We start from the raw sequence: 18,962 nt of genomic DNA, 5'->3' as shown, positions 1-18,962 counted from the left end.
GTCAACCATTATGTCTAGCCATAGATTTCGTATATCCTAGAATAGCTTCATCTTGTATCTATATATAATCTTGTACGCTGTTATGAATATATTGAAAAAGGAAAACGTTTTGACAAAAAGTATCCCACAGACGGTGCCGATTATTGAGATCATGTTTCATACACCTACAACTAGCCCTAACAATCCTGCAACCAGAAATGAGAATGACTTGGAGTTGTGGGAGAATACATCTGATGCCTAAGTCAATGATGATAGATTGAAATATCACGTGTTTTTGTATGTAATTGTATCGATAGATTACCTCCATATGGTAAGGCCCGTCCTTCGGCTTGGCTCTAATCTCTCCCTCGTGGAGCAAGTATCTGGTTTGGAGTCATTAACTCCGCACATTATCTGCCTTTTCATTAAGTTGATATTTCCTTTAGAAAGGCATAAATTCCGCAACCACGTGTTTGGCGATCCTGCTCGTTTTGTCTCGAGATGACTCTTCCATTACATTTCTTGCCTTCATGCGGCCGTGAGACTCGTGGGCCTCACATAACTATAACACTTAACCAAACAAGTTTGATCCACGTTTTTAAGGGGAATATTGGTCCCAGCATGGAGAATAATCATCCTCGTGTCACTCCTAACCTTCCTTTTCTTTCTTGGTATTTTATTTTTGCATTTTCAGATTTTAGTTATTTCCCCAACCTTTAGAAACTGGCACACCCCCACCCACATTCACTGAGCTCCTCGCAATCCAATCAGTTTGTTTGATTTTAAGTAGCGAATCAATTTATATAATTACGTTCCCACGAAATGATATAAATTGGAAGACTGATTGTGTTGATATAACTTTCTGTCTGCTAGGGAGTGAAATCGGAAGTTTAATTTACAAGCTTAATATACAGAAAATTATGAGTCGAAAGTTCTCGTGGGAATACCTTGGAAGCTTAACGCCTAGTTTGAATACCGAGGTATTATCATGTATTTTATTATTATTTTTTACTTATTTTTTATTAGTATTAACTACTATTTAATATTCTATTATTAATTTGTTATTATTTTTTAATTACTATTTACAAAATACTTTAAAATACCTCACTAAGCCTGCAACCCGTCCAACCTACACTACTTTTTAACCCGACCTGTAACATGCGGGTCGGGTCATTTGATATTCACCGACTCCTGAGAAAACTTTCCCAATTCCTCGATTTTTTTTTTTTTTTTCGCAGAGCTTTACCCCGAGGGGAGCCCTTCCAGAAATTCTCGACGGCCAAGGTTGAACCCAGGCCGAAGAGGGGGTTTGGAAATAGTTTTCAACCAGCAATAGATGCGCCTCGGTTAGAACCTCACTAGCTGCGTCATTGCCCCAAGCGCAAAGATAACCCAATTCCTCAGTCAAAACAAAAGAAAAACCCCAAATTCCTCAGAAGCAAAATGAAAACCCCAACAAAATCCAACGTCATCGCAACGTCGTTCGCATCAAATACTTCGACGCAGTGTCGTGCATGAGTTTGGCTTGTTATATTGGAGTCCATCAACGCCCACAAAGATGTCGTAGCGTCGTCGTCGCGAGAAGAGGCAGAGTGAGAGCCAGAGTGAAGAAGAGGCAATGGTCACCTGAGTTGGGGAAGGGCAGATGAAATCCATGTAAAATCTTACCTGATCAATGGTCATCCGACGTTGGTTGCAGATGAAACAACAGGCGATTCGCAATCATCGGTGACCAACAGGGGCGACTTGGCTGCTAGGTTTGTATCTAAACTCTGAAGATCGAAGTGTTTTATTTTTATTTTTGTAAGAGTCGGGTCTGCTGTTATTTATCGGGTTCGACTCGACGTTGATGCAAAACCGTCTTCTATCGGACAGATCTAATCGGGTCAAACGGGTTGACGGGTCCAGCGGGTATTTTGCACAGCCCTATACCTCACTATAAAACTCAACTTAAATAAAAGATAATGTGAGTGACCTAAGCTTATAAAAGCAAAAATGAACCAGGGTCGAGCATTCTACTCCTGATTTACCTTATATTACATTGCTGCTGGGGATCCCTTTTGTGTGACAAGTTCTCTTTTACATAGTCTCTACGAAGGCTAATACCTCTTCATTTAGAGAAATGATATTTGCAATCGTGAATGTGCAAGTAGTATACAGTCGCTTTAAAAAAAGTGAATAAATCTGGAATTCACATGAAAAAGAATTAATTTTTTTAATAATAAACTTCACTTTTTTTTAAAGTAATTACACGATATTTATACACTTTACGACTTAATATAATGTTAATCTTTAATTTAATGATTCGGGTGTTCCCCTGTTGAGACTGTTGTTTCTTCAGTTGTCTATTGTCCGATGAGAAACGTGTGCCTCTGGGTTAGCATTCCTTTTATTAATGTTACTTGCTTTCTTCTGTCACTTCATCATCAATGCTCGTATGGATGGTGCTACGTCCTAGCTCTCGCTGAGAGGTAGTACTCTTATCGTTAAGCATGATGCATCTTTTTTTTTTGGTTGTCTTCTCATTAATTACCAAGTAAAAATAAAAATAAAAATTTTAGCAGGAATACTGAATTGTAAGAAACATTAATAAGAGTATCATTTTTTTTAATTTTTAAAATGATACTACAGCCACCGTTAGTTCTTGCTAATTATTTTAATATGGTTTTTTTGTCTTTTTTTTACATGTATATTTTAATATTTTTAAATATTTGTTTTAAAAAAATTATATAATTAAAAAATATTTTTTTAATCACAAAATAAAATAAAATAAAATGCCAACGATAGCTACGACCTTGAAGTGGGAGGAATAGCATCATCCATGTCGTTTGATCCCTCCTTGGCGCTTCCCAAGGTTACACATGTCGGTCTCTGACTCTTGGCTCTCAAAGCTGTTGACTCATATGCGCCTTTTCTTCTTAGAAAAATACTACTTTATCTGGTCCCTTCATTTTAACATTTTATATATTTTTATTTTTTTTATTTAATAGTTAAGAAATTAACTATTAGTATATTAATATATATTTTTATATTTTTTAAAAATATTTAAAATAATAAAAAAAATATGAATTAAAAATTTTAAAAACAATAAAAAATGAATTTTGAATTAAGGGTAAGATGGAGCAGTGCATTATTTGCGGTGGAGTAGCACCACTCTTCTTCTTATCCTATCACTAATTACACTCAAATCTTGATATTACCGTTCTACACTTCAAAAGGCATCTTTATATTTTATAAAAAAATTATAAATATGGGAATAAATAGTAATGATACATAACATTCCTCTTCTAACATTAACTCGACTTTTACTACAACAGAGTGCATTTGTTCGGCTTTTTTAGGGCCCGTGGCTTATTTAAAAAGCCGTCATATTGAACAACCCAAACAATTTCAATTTAGTTAAGTGCATGTTTGACATTACAACGAGAAATATAACTTATAATTTTAGAACTTATAATTTATAATTTAAGGTATAAATTTTATTATTAAAAGGTTATTTATTATTTCATAATCATATGTTTAAAGCATTTTTAAACATTTTATATTTGTTTGGAAACAAATTAAAAAAAAAATATTTTCTAAATTAGATATGACGAGCATTTGATTATTTCAAAAATTATGATGATATTTTTAAAAGTTTAAAAGTTGTAATTATCTAAAAGTTGTATAAGTATTTTTGTCCATTGACAATCTTTTTAAAATTTAAACTACATTCCGGATTATCTAAAAAAACATATTTTTTAACTTATTTGAGATTAAAAAGTACTTTATTATATAATATTCAAACAACCTAATTTTTTCATTATAGGACTTACAAGAATATTTAAGTACTTTTAAAAGTCCTAACACACAACCCCAGACCCTAAGTTTTGTTTGAATATGGGAATGATCCTTCTAATTTATTTTTGTTGATATAAATTACCATGTGTAGAGCTATAAATTACCACTTGCAGAGAATAAGAACAGCATAAGCAAATTTTGTATGGGCTAAACGTATTAATAAGAAAGTGGAATTGATAGTATAATTTTTTTTTAAAAAAATTCTCATCAGTTACTATTCACCATCTTACACCCTATGAAAATACTTTCACACCCTATAAAAAACACCCTCATATCCTATATAAAAATTATAGATGTAGAGTATGTAATGTGGACAATGTCGGATTTGTAACAAAACTCAATTTTCCACACCTTTGGCACCAATGGCATAGTAAAATTTAATTTTCAAAAAAAAAATAAAAATTAAAATATTAGAGTCAAATCTTGTCACATCAAAAATGTAGATAATGTCCTCTCACATGTAAAACGATCCTTTAAAGAACGAGCAGTATTACTCTACCGCCTGAATAGCACCGCTCGATATTACCGTTAGTTGTAAAAGTAATTATTTTTATTTTTATTTTTCTATTCACATTTTTTTAATGTATTTAAATATTTTTAAAAAATAAAAAAAATACGGTAAAAAAAAAAACCGAACGGTCAAATCGAGCAATACATTTGAGGCAATAGAGTATACTTTTTCTTAAAGAATATCTATTCAAAGTAAAAAATAGTTATTTATCTTCTCTAAAGAATATAACCAGACAGCTATTCTTTTCCAGCTTCCTATCAATGACTTGCATGCCAGAACGACTTGAATCACTTCATGTCATTGCTTAATCAACTTTTGACAGTTATATTTGGTAAACTATATCTCCCTTATGACAATTTTTTTTTTTGGCAAAAGAGTATAAAGAGACGGCCATTATAGCTTCCCCCACTGAGCGTGACCATAAGAGTCCATACTCGTTGCGACATGTTTGGATTGAGCCATAGCTACTCACCCCTAAAAAGGGCAGCCCATCATTGCAACTCCACCTAAGTACCAGCATGCAAAGATCTCCAAAACTTCGGTTCACATGTTTTATTAAGACAAGCTCTTTCAAACATGTGACATTGGGGAAGGGAGGAGAGAACTATTCCCTAGCCTTTGCCAACTGGACCACCACTTTGGAGGTTCACATGTGACTTATCGAACCACATGATAGTATTGTACTTCTACAATAGATTACCAAACAAACTTTAGTACAAAAATCTTAAAAAAGATTATTACCACAAAAAAATAACATTAAGTCTCTTCCTTTCATTCAGCATACAGCAATAATATATCCACCCAACATGACAAAACAAATCCAGACTAAATGGTAACGATATGACTCGAGACGCAACCCCCCCACCCCCCCGCCCCAAAACCATATTCGTCGGAGTGCTGCTTATGCAACAATGCTGACGTCGCAGCCTTCTATGGTGCCAGGTGAAAACCCCTAGAACAACTGATATGCCATTGCACCACAATTAAACCTGCCTAGTCCCACATTATTTGGACATGAGGGTGTAACTGACCCACATTGGCACGTTTTGGACCTTAACAGACAAAGGACCAGACTCGACTCAAATGAGACACTGAAAGATGCCCTGACCTCACCCAACATATCTGGCCATCCGCACCATGAACTTCTTCATCCAACTCTTATCCCTGCAATTTTTTTGTGAAGCAAATGAGTAATAAAAATGTGAAATAAGGTTATATCTCATGATTCTTCATATCTGGTTATCCTCACTTCTCTTTATTTAGTTAAAGCTTACCTTCAGCTAAAGTTGAATCCGCCTGATGGAACTTTAACCTCATTCCCACCAAAGCCAAAGCCAAAGCCAGGCTGGGAACCATCACCTGAAGGTAATGTCTCGTCCTCGTCCTCCAACCAATATGTTTCGAGAAGTTTGACTGCTTTTTCATAGATCTCATTGTTGTCGTGACTCTGAAGATTTTCAATTTTCTCTAACCCCTCAGCGTCATCTATCATCTGGGCATATAAGTTAACCTCTCCAGTGTTGCCTAAACTCTTATCTGCTTCCCCAACCCTCAGAATGTTCTCTAACCCTTCTAAACAGACAGTGACAATCCTTGCATCTGGGCATACAAGAAGATCGCACAAGGGTTTTACGCACCCTTGACTCACCAGGTACCTATAAAAAAAAAAAAAAAATCGTTAGTCACAATATCTACCCCATAAACAGATGAATAAAGGGGAAGAGAAAAAAGTACAAGGTCATACTTAATTTGATCAAGAGTACCGCCTGAAGTAGCATTTGAAATTGCCCAAGCTGCCTCTTTCTTTATATCAAACTCAGCATTTTGAAGCAGAGTGACCAAGGGGCTAATTAAACTAGCATCAACAACAGCCTGCATCATTTCAAAGTTGACTTAACATTATTTTCAAATAACCAACTAACCTATACCTCTGCAAAATAGTTTCTTTAGCGAGGAACCTACATAAAATTCTTAGAAAATAATGAGGAACCTAATTTCTTTATCCACATCTAGCGTTAAGACAATGATTTCTTATATGAACAAGCTGACATATACTTAGTAAGACTCTTACCTGTATTTGCTCCCTGTTTCCAGCCGTAATGTTTGAGATAGTCCAACAGGCTTCTTTCTTGATGCTTTTTTTATGATTGTGGGTCAACAGGCTCAGAAGACATGGCAGTGCACCATGGGTGATTATAAACTGAGAAAGCATGTGACCCATCAAAATCCACAGAAAAAAAAAAAAAAAAACAAAAGAGATGCAATCACAGGAAAAGTAACAATAGTCAATCAACCCTTTTTTTTTTCCCTTCTTTGCTGCTGGGGGGGGGGGGGGGGGGGGGGGGGGGGTGGGGGGGGATTTGCTTAAACAATCATTCATGTAGAGTTCTTCTATTTTCCTTATCAAAAGGCCTGGCATCTGTACTGGCAGGTTTGGTTGAATTTGACATGATTATAAAGTATTACTTCAACTCATTCACATGTTCTAGGAACTTTCAAAAATTAGATCCAAATATTGAGTGAGGACTCTTGTGTCTATCCCATGTAAAACACTTTCTGAGGTATTTTTCCAATAATGCTAAAGAATCACAACAATAACTATTCAAAACTCATTTTAAAACAATATTAAACAAGCAAAGGTCCACTTAAAATATACATCCAGGCAAATACGTCTTAGTACCCACGCAGCAATTACTCAAAGAAAATATATTCAAAACTCATATTTAAAAGACTTAACAACATGTATTCAGAAAGGCCGTGGCAGCCCACAGTCAGAGGCTTAAAAGTTCAATAAATACTTCTTTTATAAGTTCAAATAAAAAGTTCAATTTATAATTTAACTTGCACTTGACAGATTTATGAAATCAGTGAGCTTCATACCTAAAATCTTGAAATAGATATTCAAATCACATGATGGCGAAAAAGAGTAGCGGCAATATTTTTATATTGCAATCTATCATTTAATATTTTTAGTTTGCAAACGTTTTCAAGTTTTCCTGATAAGCAAAGCTCTATTAGAAGACACCAAACCAGACACCAAATCTTCTTTGCTTTCTCCTCATCACACAAAATTGCCCATGCTTCAATACTATCAAGTTCCCCTAACTCATCAAGGCGACGAGTGTTGGAAGTTTTTAATTTCCATGGAACCCAATTTGGGAGCATTTGCTTCAAATGATCTAACTTCTTGGACCCGCTTGAGCAAAATTCAGCGGTTCACACAGTAAGGTCTTTCCCCAATCATTAATCTTCTCTCCTAATTGAAGTTGAGTTCCTCCAGTAGGAGGACACTCCTCTTCCCCATTCTCAAGGCAGTGTCACGTTCTCCCTAGTGAACTTGACAGGTGGGTGTAGAGAAAGATTTTTTTTTATAAGATTGCTTTTAAAGGGAAAAGCCCACAGATAACTTCTTTCCCCCCTCTAGTCACCAGAGCTCACTCAGGAGAATTAGCCTTAGTTGAATATATATTAAACTACCTTTATTCAATATATATTCAATTTTGTGTTTCCATATTCTTGAGCAATTAAATTAAGCATAATGAAATGCGGCAATTCACTTTCCACACAATCACAAATGAATATAACACAAAATGCTGGCATATATGTTTAAAGTCATGAAACAGAATCGAAGAGCTCTTACCTGCGTCTGAATATCATCTCCTGTCACAATATTTCCAACTGTGCGAAGGGCAGGAATGAGCACTGAGGGAGATGGATGTCTGAAACAACATGCATATGCTTCAGATTACTTGGCATATATTCCATAAAATTGGAAACGAGATTATACTTTTTTTCAATAAGTTGGAAACGAGATTATACATGTAGATCAATTATGTGCGATATACTCACAGAAGGAACTGAATAAGTCGGGCACAGACACCTGCCTCAATCACATCTTGGATTTTGTCATTTGTACCATCAGAAAGATACGAAAGAGCCCAGCAGGCATCTGTCAAAACTTCCTCATCATTTGAATGGATGAGACGCTCAAGAGCAGGAAGTGCTGGCCTCACCTGCCCATCGAAGATCCAGGTTACAAAGACCCAAAACACGATGGCAGAGAGGCTACGCTTAGAGGCAAAAAAATAAACAAAAAACCACCTGATCAAAGAGAGGTTGTGGCTTGCCCCTACAGAAGTTAGATAGAGTCCATGTGGCGTTTCTTAGCATTGAAAGCTTTGCATGCTCATTCAACTGTCCCAACAATGGAAGCAAGGCTCCATGGCCGAGGACAAGATCACGGCATCTAGGGGAATCCCCAGCAACATTTCCTAATGCCCACAAAGCCTGCAGTGATAATATAAAGGTTCAGAAAGAGCTAAGATATGACTATGGCAGTTTTTTCCCCTCTGCATTTTTTAACCTATTCTTGCAAGAATAATTCTATTATAAAGCCTCTACACCACACACCATCCACATGGCATAATTTGATTTGGAAGATAAATTTTAAGATTTGAATCTTACAAATTAAATTATACCATGTAGATGGTGTGTGGTGTAGAGGCCTTAGAATAGCATTATTCTGCCTGCAAAATAAGGTCAAATCCATTTCGCTCCAATATATACCTGCTCCCGAACATCATCACTTGGGGAACCCAGTAGCTTGACAAAGATTGGAACTGCGCCATGATCAATCACCACCTTCGTGTTCTCCGAAGTTCCTGATGCTATGTTTGTTAGGGCCCAAGCAGCCTCAAACTACACAACAAACCACGAAAAGGAAAAAACTAAATAAAAAACACAAATATAATAGAGACGTACATATCTGCAGAAGAAGGTAGGGAAGACTTGAATGAAAAACCTGAAGTTGAGGAAAGTCCTCCCTGACAAGAAACTCAACAAACCGAGGAACAACCCCAGATTGAATAACTTCCTCAATTGGAGGGTTTCTCTCTGTATTTGAAATCATCGGTCATACTCACTCTTTACTTAAATGAAAACAGAAACCATGGAAAGTCTAACAAGAGTAAAATACCATACGAGAAAATACCAATTGAAAGGAGCTTCCGAAACTGCGTGGTAGCCTCTAGCTGCAAATTACTATCGTCGGACCAAACCCCAACAACCATCGAAGGAAGACTCTCCAACTGTATCAGAATCAATCAATCAGTTACAAACCATCAACATACTAATACTCCATCATCACTGCCGAAACTCACCGATATACCATTGCCCAGAAAAATAAAACCCCTAATCACGCATTCTTCGACGAAAAGAAATCGGCAAACCAAATATATTAAACAAAAAGCAACAGCAAGGACTAAGACCTAAAAATAAGCGAATCATTAACATTCAGAACCCTAATTCGCACCACACGATTTAGATGCACGAATATACAGAAATTGATAAATGCATTTACCGTACCTTTTTCTCGACGTTAGAGGCGTGAAGAGAGGAAGAGAAGGACTGGTGGGCCTGGAGGCCTTCGCGGCGCTTCTTCTGCAAGCTCTCCTCGCGTTTGCTCTTCCGGATCTCGACCATGTTGTCCTCCCGTCTACGGCGTCCCTCATCGGCGTCCACGGCCACCTTGTAACGGTTCCGGCGGACCTCGGTTCTCTCATTCGGCCTCAACGACATGGTTGCTAGCTTCTCGGCGTCAGATTACAACAAAAACTTGGCGGTAGTACCGCGCACACAATTGATTGTGTGCAGTTCGAAACAGAGTGGAATGGAGGAAGAAAAACCCTAGAGACTAGAGAGACATGGAAAGAGAGGGAGAAAGACGGTGGAAGAGAGTTTGGAGGCGGGTCTTTTTTCACTAGGATTTTAAACATGGTTTAAAAATAATTTTTTTAAGAATTTTTTGTGTCTTAGATGTCATTAAAATCTATTATAATCGACCGATAGAACAAAATATAAAGAAATAAAGTTCTAATATCGTCCATTGTTTGTTCACGATTTTTAAAACTTTTACAATTCCTCTCCATTCATATGCACTACTAATAACATCTTTCACATAGTTGTGATTTGAGAGTTACCTCAAATACATTGCCAGCTGGCCATAAAGCCACAACCCTCCGTGACATCATGTAATGAAGTCCCGCTCTAGCAAATATATCATTTCATAAACTCATGGCTACGTCACAATACAGTAATAGATAATCCACCAATTCTCTTGCACATATAACATCAATCTAACACAACGAGTCAGTGTTTCCTTAGATTATTTAAGGTGAGAATCTTCTCTAATGAAGCTGTCTATTAAAAAAATGAAGCTTTTAAGAGAGCATTAGTCCTCCATATGTTCTTCCATGGAAATGCTCTTGTAAAGAGTTTCATAAGGGACTTATAGTATGGCTATACAGTAAATCTCCTATTCTTGGACGGTGACCATAAAATCGTATCATCTCCTTCATTCACTTTACAATCATGCACAAGATTGAATAAATATGTAAATGTGTCAATTTTCCAGTCTTAGGCATCTCTAAGGAAAATGAGATTTCATTAGGGAGAGCCACTAGAAAGACCCATGAGTTCTGCTACTGAAGTCTCTTGTCTTTGTGCGATGCCATATATTATTGGATAGGCTTCCTTAAGGATTTAATCTCAACACCATAGATCAGTCCAGATATTAATTCTAGAACCATCCCCAACTGCAAAGCGTGTGCATTAATGGATGTTTGTCCAACCTCTTCTTATGTGTTTCCAAAGCCCCACCCCATGTAGTCCGCTCACTTCATTCGAATACCATCCTCCCGACAGTCCTCCATATTTTAAATTTATGATAAATTTCCACAAAGTGTCTCTCTCATCATGGTATCTCCATAGCCACTTATCTAATAAAGCCTTGTTGAAAACTAACAAGTTTTGAATTTCCAACCTGCCTTCACGTATTAGGGTACAAATCGTAGCCCAACTCTCAAACTGAAACTTGAATTCTTCATCTATTCCCCCATAAGAAATCTCGTTACAACTTCTCTAGCCAATAAGCGACCTTGCATGTTATTGGAAATAAAGATCAAAAGTAGGGAGACAGGTTGAAAAAATTACTTTTTATCAACACAACTATACCACCTTTGGACAAATAAATCATCTTCCACCTCGCCAATTTCTACTTCATTTTTTCCAATACTCTGTCCCAGATAGAGTGACTTAAAGGAGGCATCCAAGGGAAGACTGAGATACTTCATTGGCAAGGTGTAGACTTTGCATTCTAGAATGATGGCGAAGCTCAAAACACTTGGAACAATTCCAACTAGAATTAATTTTGACTTGGCGGGATTTACTTTCAATCCTGATACTGCTTCAAAGCAAAGTAGAAGAGCTCGCAAAGCTTGAATGTTATTGTGACTAGCACCATATAATGCAAGAGTATCACATGCAAATAAGATAAGGGTAGAGGTGCTACTCGCACCCTACGGGGCGTAGCCCCCTCCCCGCCGCCATGCGGGGGTGGAGTTTTGCACCCCGGAACCCGCCCCCCTCCCAAATGGGCCTTTTGGCCCAAAACATGTTTTTGGGTCCAAAATTGCTCAAAAATAGTTGAAATGAACCCAAAATGGCCTCTAGAAATTAACAAAAAAAAAAAAAAAAAAAAGAACTTACAATAATAAAAATAATATACAAATTAAGAGAAAATGAAGTACTACTACTACCTAGTAAATTAATAATAATAACTAAGTTATTACAATAATACAAATTAAGATAAAATAATTACAAAATTACAAACATAAAATATTGTATAAATATTATAAATAACTAAATCATTGAATACAACTAAACTGAGCGATTTGTTTGACATTTGAGAGGAGTGGCCAAGGGCGGAAATACATGTAATTAGTGTTGCGGTTGCTGCCTACTGTGAGATCATAAAATCTGAAATATTAACAATTTAATAGAAAAATAAATTAGAATTATAAACAAGAAACAAAAATTAAAATTACAAATATATATTAGAAATAAAAAAATTCAAAACTAAAATTTGACTAACCAAGATGAAATAGAGATCAAGATGAGAATAGATCATTTGAATTTTGGTCATTGGGCTTGGGATTAGTATTGAGGCTTGAGCTGCGCATATGACAGTAAGATTATAAAAGCTATAAAAATACAAGAAAACAATTAGATACCAAAAATTATATAAATACAAAAAATAATTAAGGGACAATACAAATTGTACAAACCTATGACAAATAGCAATGGTGGGTCCAATACCACGAAGTCATACTGCAATGGAGGTAGACATCATCTCATGTCTTGCTACACCAATTAAATTTGAAATTAAAACCGATGAAATGAATATAAATAAATCAAAATAATAAAATGAAATCAACGATTGCTAGATCCAGGTTGATCGCCATCCTCCTCTTCATCGATTTCTTTAAGGTCAAGAACATCCGGAGCATGAATTTTCGTCCTGTTGATCTAATTTTGCGTGCAAATCAATGCCTCCACAATGGTAGCAAGCAATGAACTAAAAAATGGATTCAATATGCATCCTCCGATACGACAGACCGACTTTGAGGCAACAATGCTAATAGAGATGGCCAAAATACTATGGGCCATCTTTCTAAGGATGAGATATTTCACGGCATTAGTCTTCCACCATGCTAATATATCGAATTGTCGGATATATGGGAGAAGATCCCCTGTCAAATATCTGTCTACCTCTGACTACGCCTCCGTAGATTGACAAACTAGTAGGGGTTCTATGAGAGGCTCTCACCCCATGTCAACTTATGCTTTTTCCTTAGCTCGACTTCTAAAGAAGGCGGTGAGGTAGGTGTAGGTATAAGTGCATTGCCATCCCTAATCACAGTAAACTCATCACACAATTTACCAATATTTTCTCTAACCATTGTTCCAATAAAATTAGCACATGCTTTCGTATGCGCAAGTCACAAACCATATATCATGTCATCAATCTTAATTTGGGGGTCAAGAGCAACAACCACGTATAACAAAATATTTAATCTACTCAATTCTCTCCAATACTTGTCATATTTGACCCTCATCATCAATGCCATCTCTGCATCCTAATATGGTCACCCATACACATTTCATTCAATTCTTCTTTTACTCTACATATTTGTTAACATAAATCATTGGATATAGGCTACAAAGAACCAGATAACCTCAATGTGACCTTGTAGAAAAGCCTAAAAAGATCTACAAAAGTAGCAACGACCTCTCAATCATCATCAATAGACTTTTCTAATCCTCTGTGCTCATTAAAATATTTGACATATTGAATGTTTTCATCACCCAATATTCAAAGGCCACCTTATATTCTTAGACTGCCTATTTGTAATAGAAGTCAGTAACTTGGAAAGTCTATTTGTATGTGGAAGTTTTTTGCATTTTGTGGAAACTCTTTGTATTTGTTGAGACTTTGAATATTCTTATGTATGTGGAAGCTCTTTATATTTTGTGGAAACTCTTTGTATTTGTTAAGATTTTGAATAAAAAGCTTGTATTTTAAGTGTTTGTTTTTAGTAAAAGAGAAAAAAGTGAGTTCTTTTTTTTACTTCAGAAATTTGATTGTATGAAAGATGGATGCAAAAAGCTCACCACCAACTATTAAACTATCATGCTAGTGGCAAAAAAGGTCCCTATCTTTTTGAACTATCTTGGATTTTATTACACCCAAAGTCAATCTATGAATCAAGTAGGCAACATCCAAATGAACCCGCATAACAGAACAGACAACATGAAATAATGCAATTACATATGATTGCATGCATCAATGCATGTCAGTATCAAAATTACCAACTTCCAGGCTATTGGCTTCCCACATGCCACTAAATAGACTCATATTTTACTCTAAAATATAAAGTAATAAAAATTTTCTAGTGTACTGAAGCATATATATGGACTTCTTCTTCACTTGCATTGCAAAAGCACTTTTTAAATACAACAACAACAACAACACCTTCTACATACAAAAACCCCTTTACAACAATGAACATCAAAGATAGGAGCATAAATACAAAAATCACTTCATTTAAAACAAACGCCTAACAATAAGTGTTCAAAATACTTTCTACACAAAAAGCACCTATGCTGGATAACTCCATCATAAATACAAAAAACACTTCATTTACAACAAAACGCCTAACAATAAGTGTTCAAAATTCTTTCTACACAAAAAGCACCTATACTGGACAACACCATCATAAATACAACACAATCATGGTTGCTACCATCTAGGCTGATATAGATCATCCTGATCCAAGAGATTCAATTGCACAGGTCGCACTTGTACTAGAGGTGGAGGAGCAGTCGAGGGAGTAGAAAAATAATCCGGTGCATGTGTCCAAACTTGGCTTTGTTGATCATGTAGCCAGGATACTTAGTAAAATGATCAAATATCATTTTTTGGGTTCTATACATAAACAAAACAAAAGAATATGAATAAATATTCGAACACTTGACTTTTTAAGTGTACCTGGGTTTGTGGAGTCTCATGTTGTGTACCGCTCACATTGTAATTTGGTCTATCTTCTCTTGATAAGTGACTACTCATCTATGCATATCAACAAAAATCGAGAATAATATCGTAATATGTAACCTAAGATGAAATTTTGCTATTTGGACAATCAAGCTGGAACTTTCAACTCTAGCAATTTAGTTAAACTAAATACTGAAGACACCCAGATTAATATATGGAAAATTTAAAAAATGAAGTTGGTAACCACTTGATAATATATGATGTGAAGCAAATAAACAAGAAGCTAGTGTGGAAGTATAGGACTTGTACATATCTTTTCTGATTTGGAACTTCTAAAAAACTAATAGTATCTAAGAAAGGTCTTGTACATATGTTCAAAAATAATAGTGCAATATACAACCTTAGTTGTGGGCAATCTCCTTCTCGTACTCGATTTCTTGAGAGCCTTCTTAATAGGGTGCGTTCTTCTTCTAGTTGGAGGTCTCCCTTTACTCCAAACTACCAACTGACTAAGAACTTTACCTTTTGTGCCATCCATGGGAGTAGCTGGACCAGTTGGGAAAGTACATTCTCTTGAATCGTCATCTGGGTACTCTAACTTCAACTGTTCTAGTTGACCGATCAATTTCACACAATTTCTCTCTATTTTTGCAGCATTTGAACATAGTTGATAAAAGCAATTTTAGATCCGATCATACCTTTGTCTATCGGGGTTGCTTGTTGCTCATAATTACTTTTTACATGGATATATTTTCTCTTTATATATTTCCTCCACTGATCTAAAATGTATTTTGTTAGAACTTCAGTCTTACCTAACTGCGCCAGAATACGAAGAGCGTGTTTGCATAATATTCTCTTAAACTCAAACAACTTGCAACTGCATGGAATATTTAAGGGATCGTCTTCATCTACGCTCACGATGTAGTTTGCACGTTTAAGGAATCCATCACTCACTTCAATCTCCTCCGCGTCTACGTACATATATTTTGCACTATTGCCTCCTAAATACAAGGTAGTCAAATATAAAAATCCTCGAAATTCTTTTTGGATTTTCTTAAACTTGACAATTGTGTATGTTTTTTGAAATTGCTTCTCGATAGGATAGTGGGAGATGCAAGGAATCTCAGTTTTAAATGAATTGAAGTTAGCAATTGATTCATTCTCTGCCTTCCTCCTAAGGGCTTAATCATATTAATTAACAAATTGTTTTAATATGGTCCTAGAGTGAACGTAGTCATCAAAAAATGTATTCATACTTTCATTACGTTTTGTAATTGAAATTCCAGCCTAAAAGATGTTTTTAACGTACACCGGCACCCAAAACTGTCTATCAGCATAAAGAAATCCCAACCAAACATTATCGTGAAGATCATAGGTGTCAAGTAATTCACACCATCGTTCTTCAAACTCATTCTCACTTAACGAGTTATACATACATTTGTATAGAGTACTCTTGATCTCGTCATATTGAGAATGTGACCCAAACTTCTCATGAAATTTTTTCATTATATGCCACAAGCAAAAACGATGCCTAGACGATGGAAACACCCTTGTAATGCAAGTTGCGATGCCTTACCTTGGTCTGTAATGATTGCATTTGTCGGTCAGACATTCATACACTTCAACCATGACTCAAACAACCACTTAAAGGATGTGCGTCCTCATTGGATATCAATCCACACCCAAATAAGATTGATTGACCATGATGGTTCACACCCACAAACGACGCAAAAGGCATTTTATAAGTATTGGTCAGGTATGCTGTATCAAATGTAATCACATCCCCGATTGATTGATATGCAACTCTACTTCGGGCATCTGCCCAAAACACATTCTTTAACCTCATGTCAGGGCCCACATTGATCACATAAAAAAAGTCAAGATGATTTTTTTTTCTATATATCTTGGAAGTAGTTCATTATAGTTTCAACACCACCAACTCTAAGGTGAAATTGTCGTGCTTTGTCAATATAGTTTTGACATTCATTCTCCCCAAATGGCACATTCACATACCCCCGCTTCAACAACTACACTCTTGAAAGTCTTTGACGTACGTATTCTGGTCTCATCATTTATTTCAAGCCTCTTACCCACACAAGCTTCTACTTTCTTGAAACATCTAAAGTGTATTGCTTTCCTCGGACTACATACATGTGTGTGATCCAAGATTATACTAGACAAGGTGTATCCGTCGTCCTCATTCAAAACTGCATTAACTCTTGCCTTACACCCTACCCTCTCTGTTTGTCTTGGTTTGAGGACATTGGAAGCCTGACTCTTTGTTGTGCCTTGCCGCACATATACCAATATAAATCATCTAACCTTCCTATCGTCTCTTTGTCTAGAATTCCTTCTACGCACCCGAACCCTTTATGCTTAGCATACTTCATATAGTAAGATCAGACTTCTTCCTCACTAGAAAATATCATTCCAATCTTGGATTCTTCGACATCATCATCATTATCAGGCCCATCATCAACCACTACTTCATTATATTCATTATCCAATAACTCTACAAAGGAAGCCATATCAACTCAGCTTTGGAGAATCTACAATTAGTATCTGATAATTGAATTAACATATCATTTATTTTCTTCATATTATTGACATGAGAAGATTATAAACATTTTCATCATTACATTCAACAGTCTATTACAACTCAACAAAAAAAAAAATAATAATAATAACAACAACAATATACTATATAGAGTACCATTTGATCATGTGAAAAAATGAAGGCATTAGAAATTGAGCTTATAAAAAGAATAGAGTGTTGAGACATGAGTTTCCTCATATCCAAGACCATGAATACTTGACATTAAAATGTAACATGTACATAAATAAATTAAGATGATGCCTAAAGTGCCCAAGATTAAAGGCCCTCCTATTTCTCATATGGTGTCATAATATTATGGCATCTTGTGGATAAGGTTGCCGAGGAGTCTTTAAAGCTGACCTCACATACAGAAGGCAAGTACACAATCAACCTAGCCTTGGATTCATCAAATTTACATACTGGGGAAAGAGACGTCATAGTAAGTTGTAGTCTTGAAGGAGATCTGGTAAACTTTTCAATGGCTTCCCTTTTGGTAGCCATTTTCAAGTTTGTGTTTTTTCAAGGTTAAATAAAAGGAAATAAAAAATACAACAATGTTCGAGCAGAACATAAATTTCGTGTCACGGTGTTGTTAAATTTACAAATTCTTTGCACTAGCTGAAATGAAATGAAAACTGTATCTATTTTCTTACATAAAGTTTCACCTCATAGACCAATGACAAACTATTTAAAAGATTAGTTTCAGAAGTCAAAACATAGAAATATACTTCTTTTTCTTTTTGTTGGGCTTCCCCAACCACAATCCTTAACATTTTGTGTGTAGAATTATTCTTCGTGTATAATGTGTATTCCCATTACAAAAAGAAATACATTTGGATCCCCCTTTTTACTTTGTTGAGCTTTTTTGGCATGAAGAAATGAGGGTTATAAATGTTGATGGAATTGGACCCCTTTAGGCTTTAGACTTTTTGTGTCTTGTTTTAGAGAGAATTGTCACTGTCAAAAGATCTGCAAATGGAAAATGCAATTTATTTTCTTATTATTTCAAGTTTTGGCTCGGCTAATAAGCATATGTGCATCTTTCTTATCCATTAAAGCAACAAAAGAAGAGAAGTTATGAATGCAAAGCCATTTGGTCATGCATACATTGAAGTTTTGTGGGGGCAACCCTATTTAGCTGCAACCTGGTCACCAAAATTGCAAGCATCCCTTAATCCCTCCAAAAAGAGAATGCTATGAAAGAAAAAAGTTCTTGGAGAAAACTACTTATAATTTTTACCTTGAGTCCGGTGTGGAGTGATTGTGGAGTCGGGAACTTCGAATTGGGGGGGGGGGCGTCGAGATTATGGAGTTGAATCGATGGTGGAGTTTCTGTGTGGACCCAAATTTTGTCAGAAATGGGGCCGAGTATGGTGGTCGGCGCTGTGAGGGAGGAGGCTGGTGGATGTGAGATGGGTCCCATGTTTCGGTTGTGGATTCGAATCTGTGGTGGAGTTTCTGTGTGGACCCAGATCTCGTTGGAGATGGGGCCGAGTATGGTGGTGGTCGGTGCCGTGAGGGTGGGGGCAACTGGGGCAGGTGGATGCAGATGAGTTTCAGTTCTTTACACAGGGAAGAAGTAAATCACGCAGGAAGGGAATGTGTTTTTTGTTTTTGTGCCACATCAGACACTACACGTCACATTC

The 18,962-nt window shown here is 36.2% G+C and overlaps 1 protein-coding gene and 1 non-coding gene across 3 annotated transcripts; both read right to left on the bottom strand.

The window, feature by feature from the left end:
* Positions 1–1,217: 1,217 nt before the first annotated feature.
* LOC121247940 lies at positions 1,218–1,368 on the bottom strand. Its single transcript, XR_005937341.1, has one exon. It is a non-coding gene; the product is annotated as a U4 spliceosomal RNA (small nuclear RNA).
* Positions 1,369–4,855: 3,487 nt separating this feature from the next.
* On the bottom strand, positions 4,856–10,080 carry LOC121245990 (importin subunit alpha-2-like). Of its 2 annotated transcripts, none has more exons than XM_041143944.1 (11): positions 9,695–10,080; positions 9,306–9,417; positions 9,132–9,223; positions 8,897–9,028; positions 8,432–8,617; positions 8,180–8,343; positions 7,971–8,049; positions 6,402–6,530; positions 6,075–6,202; positions 5,605–5,985; positions 4,856–5,494 (listed from the first exon to the last, which is right to left on the bottom strand). In XM_041143944.1, the coding sequence occupies exons 1-10, from the start codon at positions 9,905–9,907 to the stop codon at positions 5,607–5,609; spliced, it is 1,614 nt and encodes a 537-aa protein (XP_040999878.1). In that variant the 5' UTR covers positions 9,908–10,080; the 3' UTR covers positions 4,856–5,494; positions 5,605–5,606. The 2 variants fall into 2 exon arrangements, with proteins under 2 accessions (XP_040999878.1, XP_040999879.1); XM_041143945.1 differs by having other exon boundaries at positions 9,321–9,417.
* Between the last annotated feature and the right edge of the window lie 8,882 nt (positions 10,081–18,962).

Source organism: Juglans microcarpa x Juglans regia, chromosome 1S, assembly GCF_004785595.1.
Source record: "Juglans microcarpa x Juglans regia isolate MS1-56 chromosome 1S, Jm3101_v1.0, whole genome shotgun sequence".
Classification (NCBI taxonomy): Eukaryota; Viridiplantae; Streptophyta; class Magnoliopsida; order Fagales; family Juglandaceae; genus Juglans; species Juglans microcarpa x Juglans regia.
Note: the sequence above shows the minus strand (reverse complement) of the source record. Positions and strands in the feature narration are given on the sequence as shown.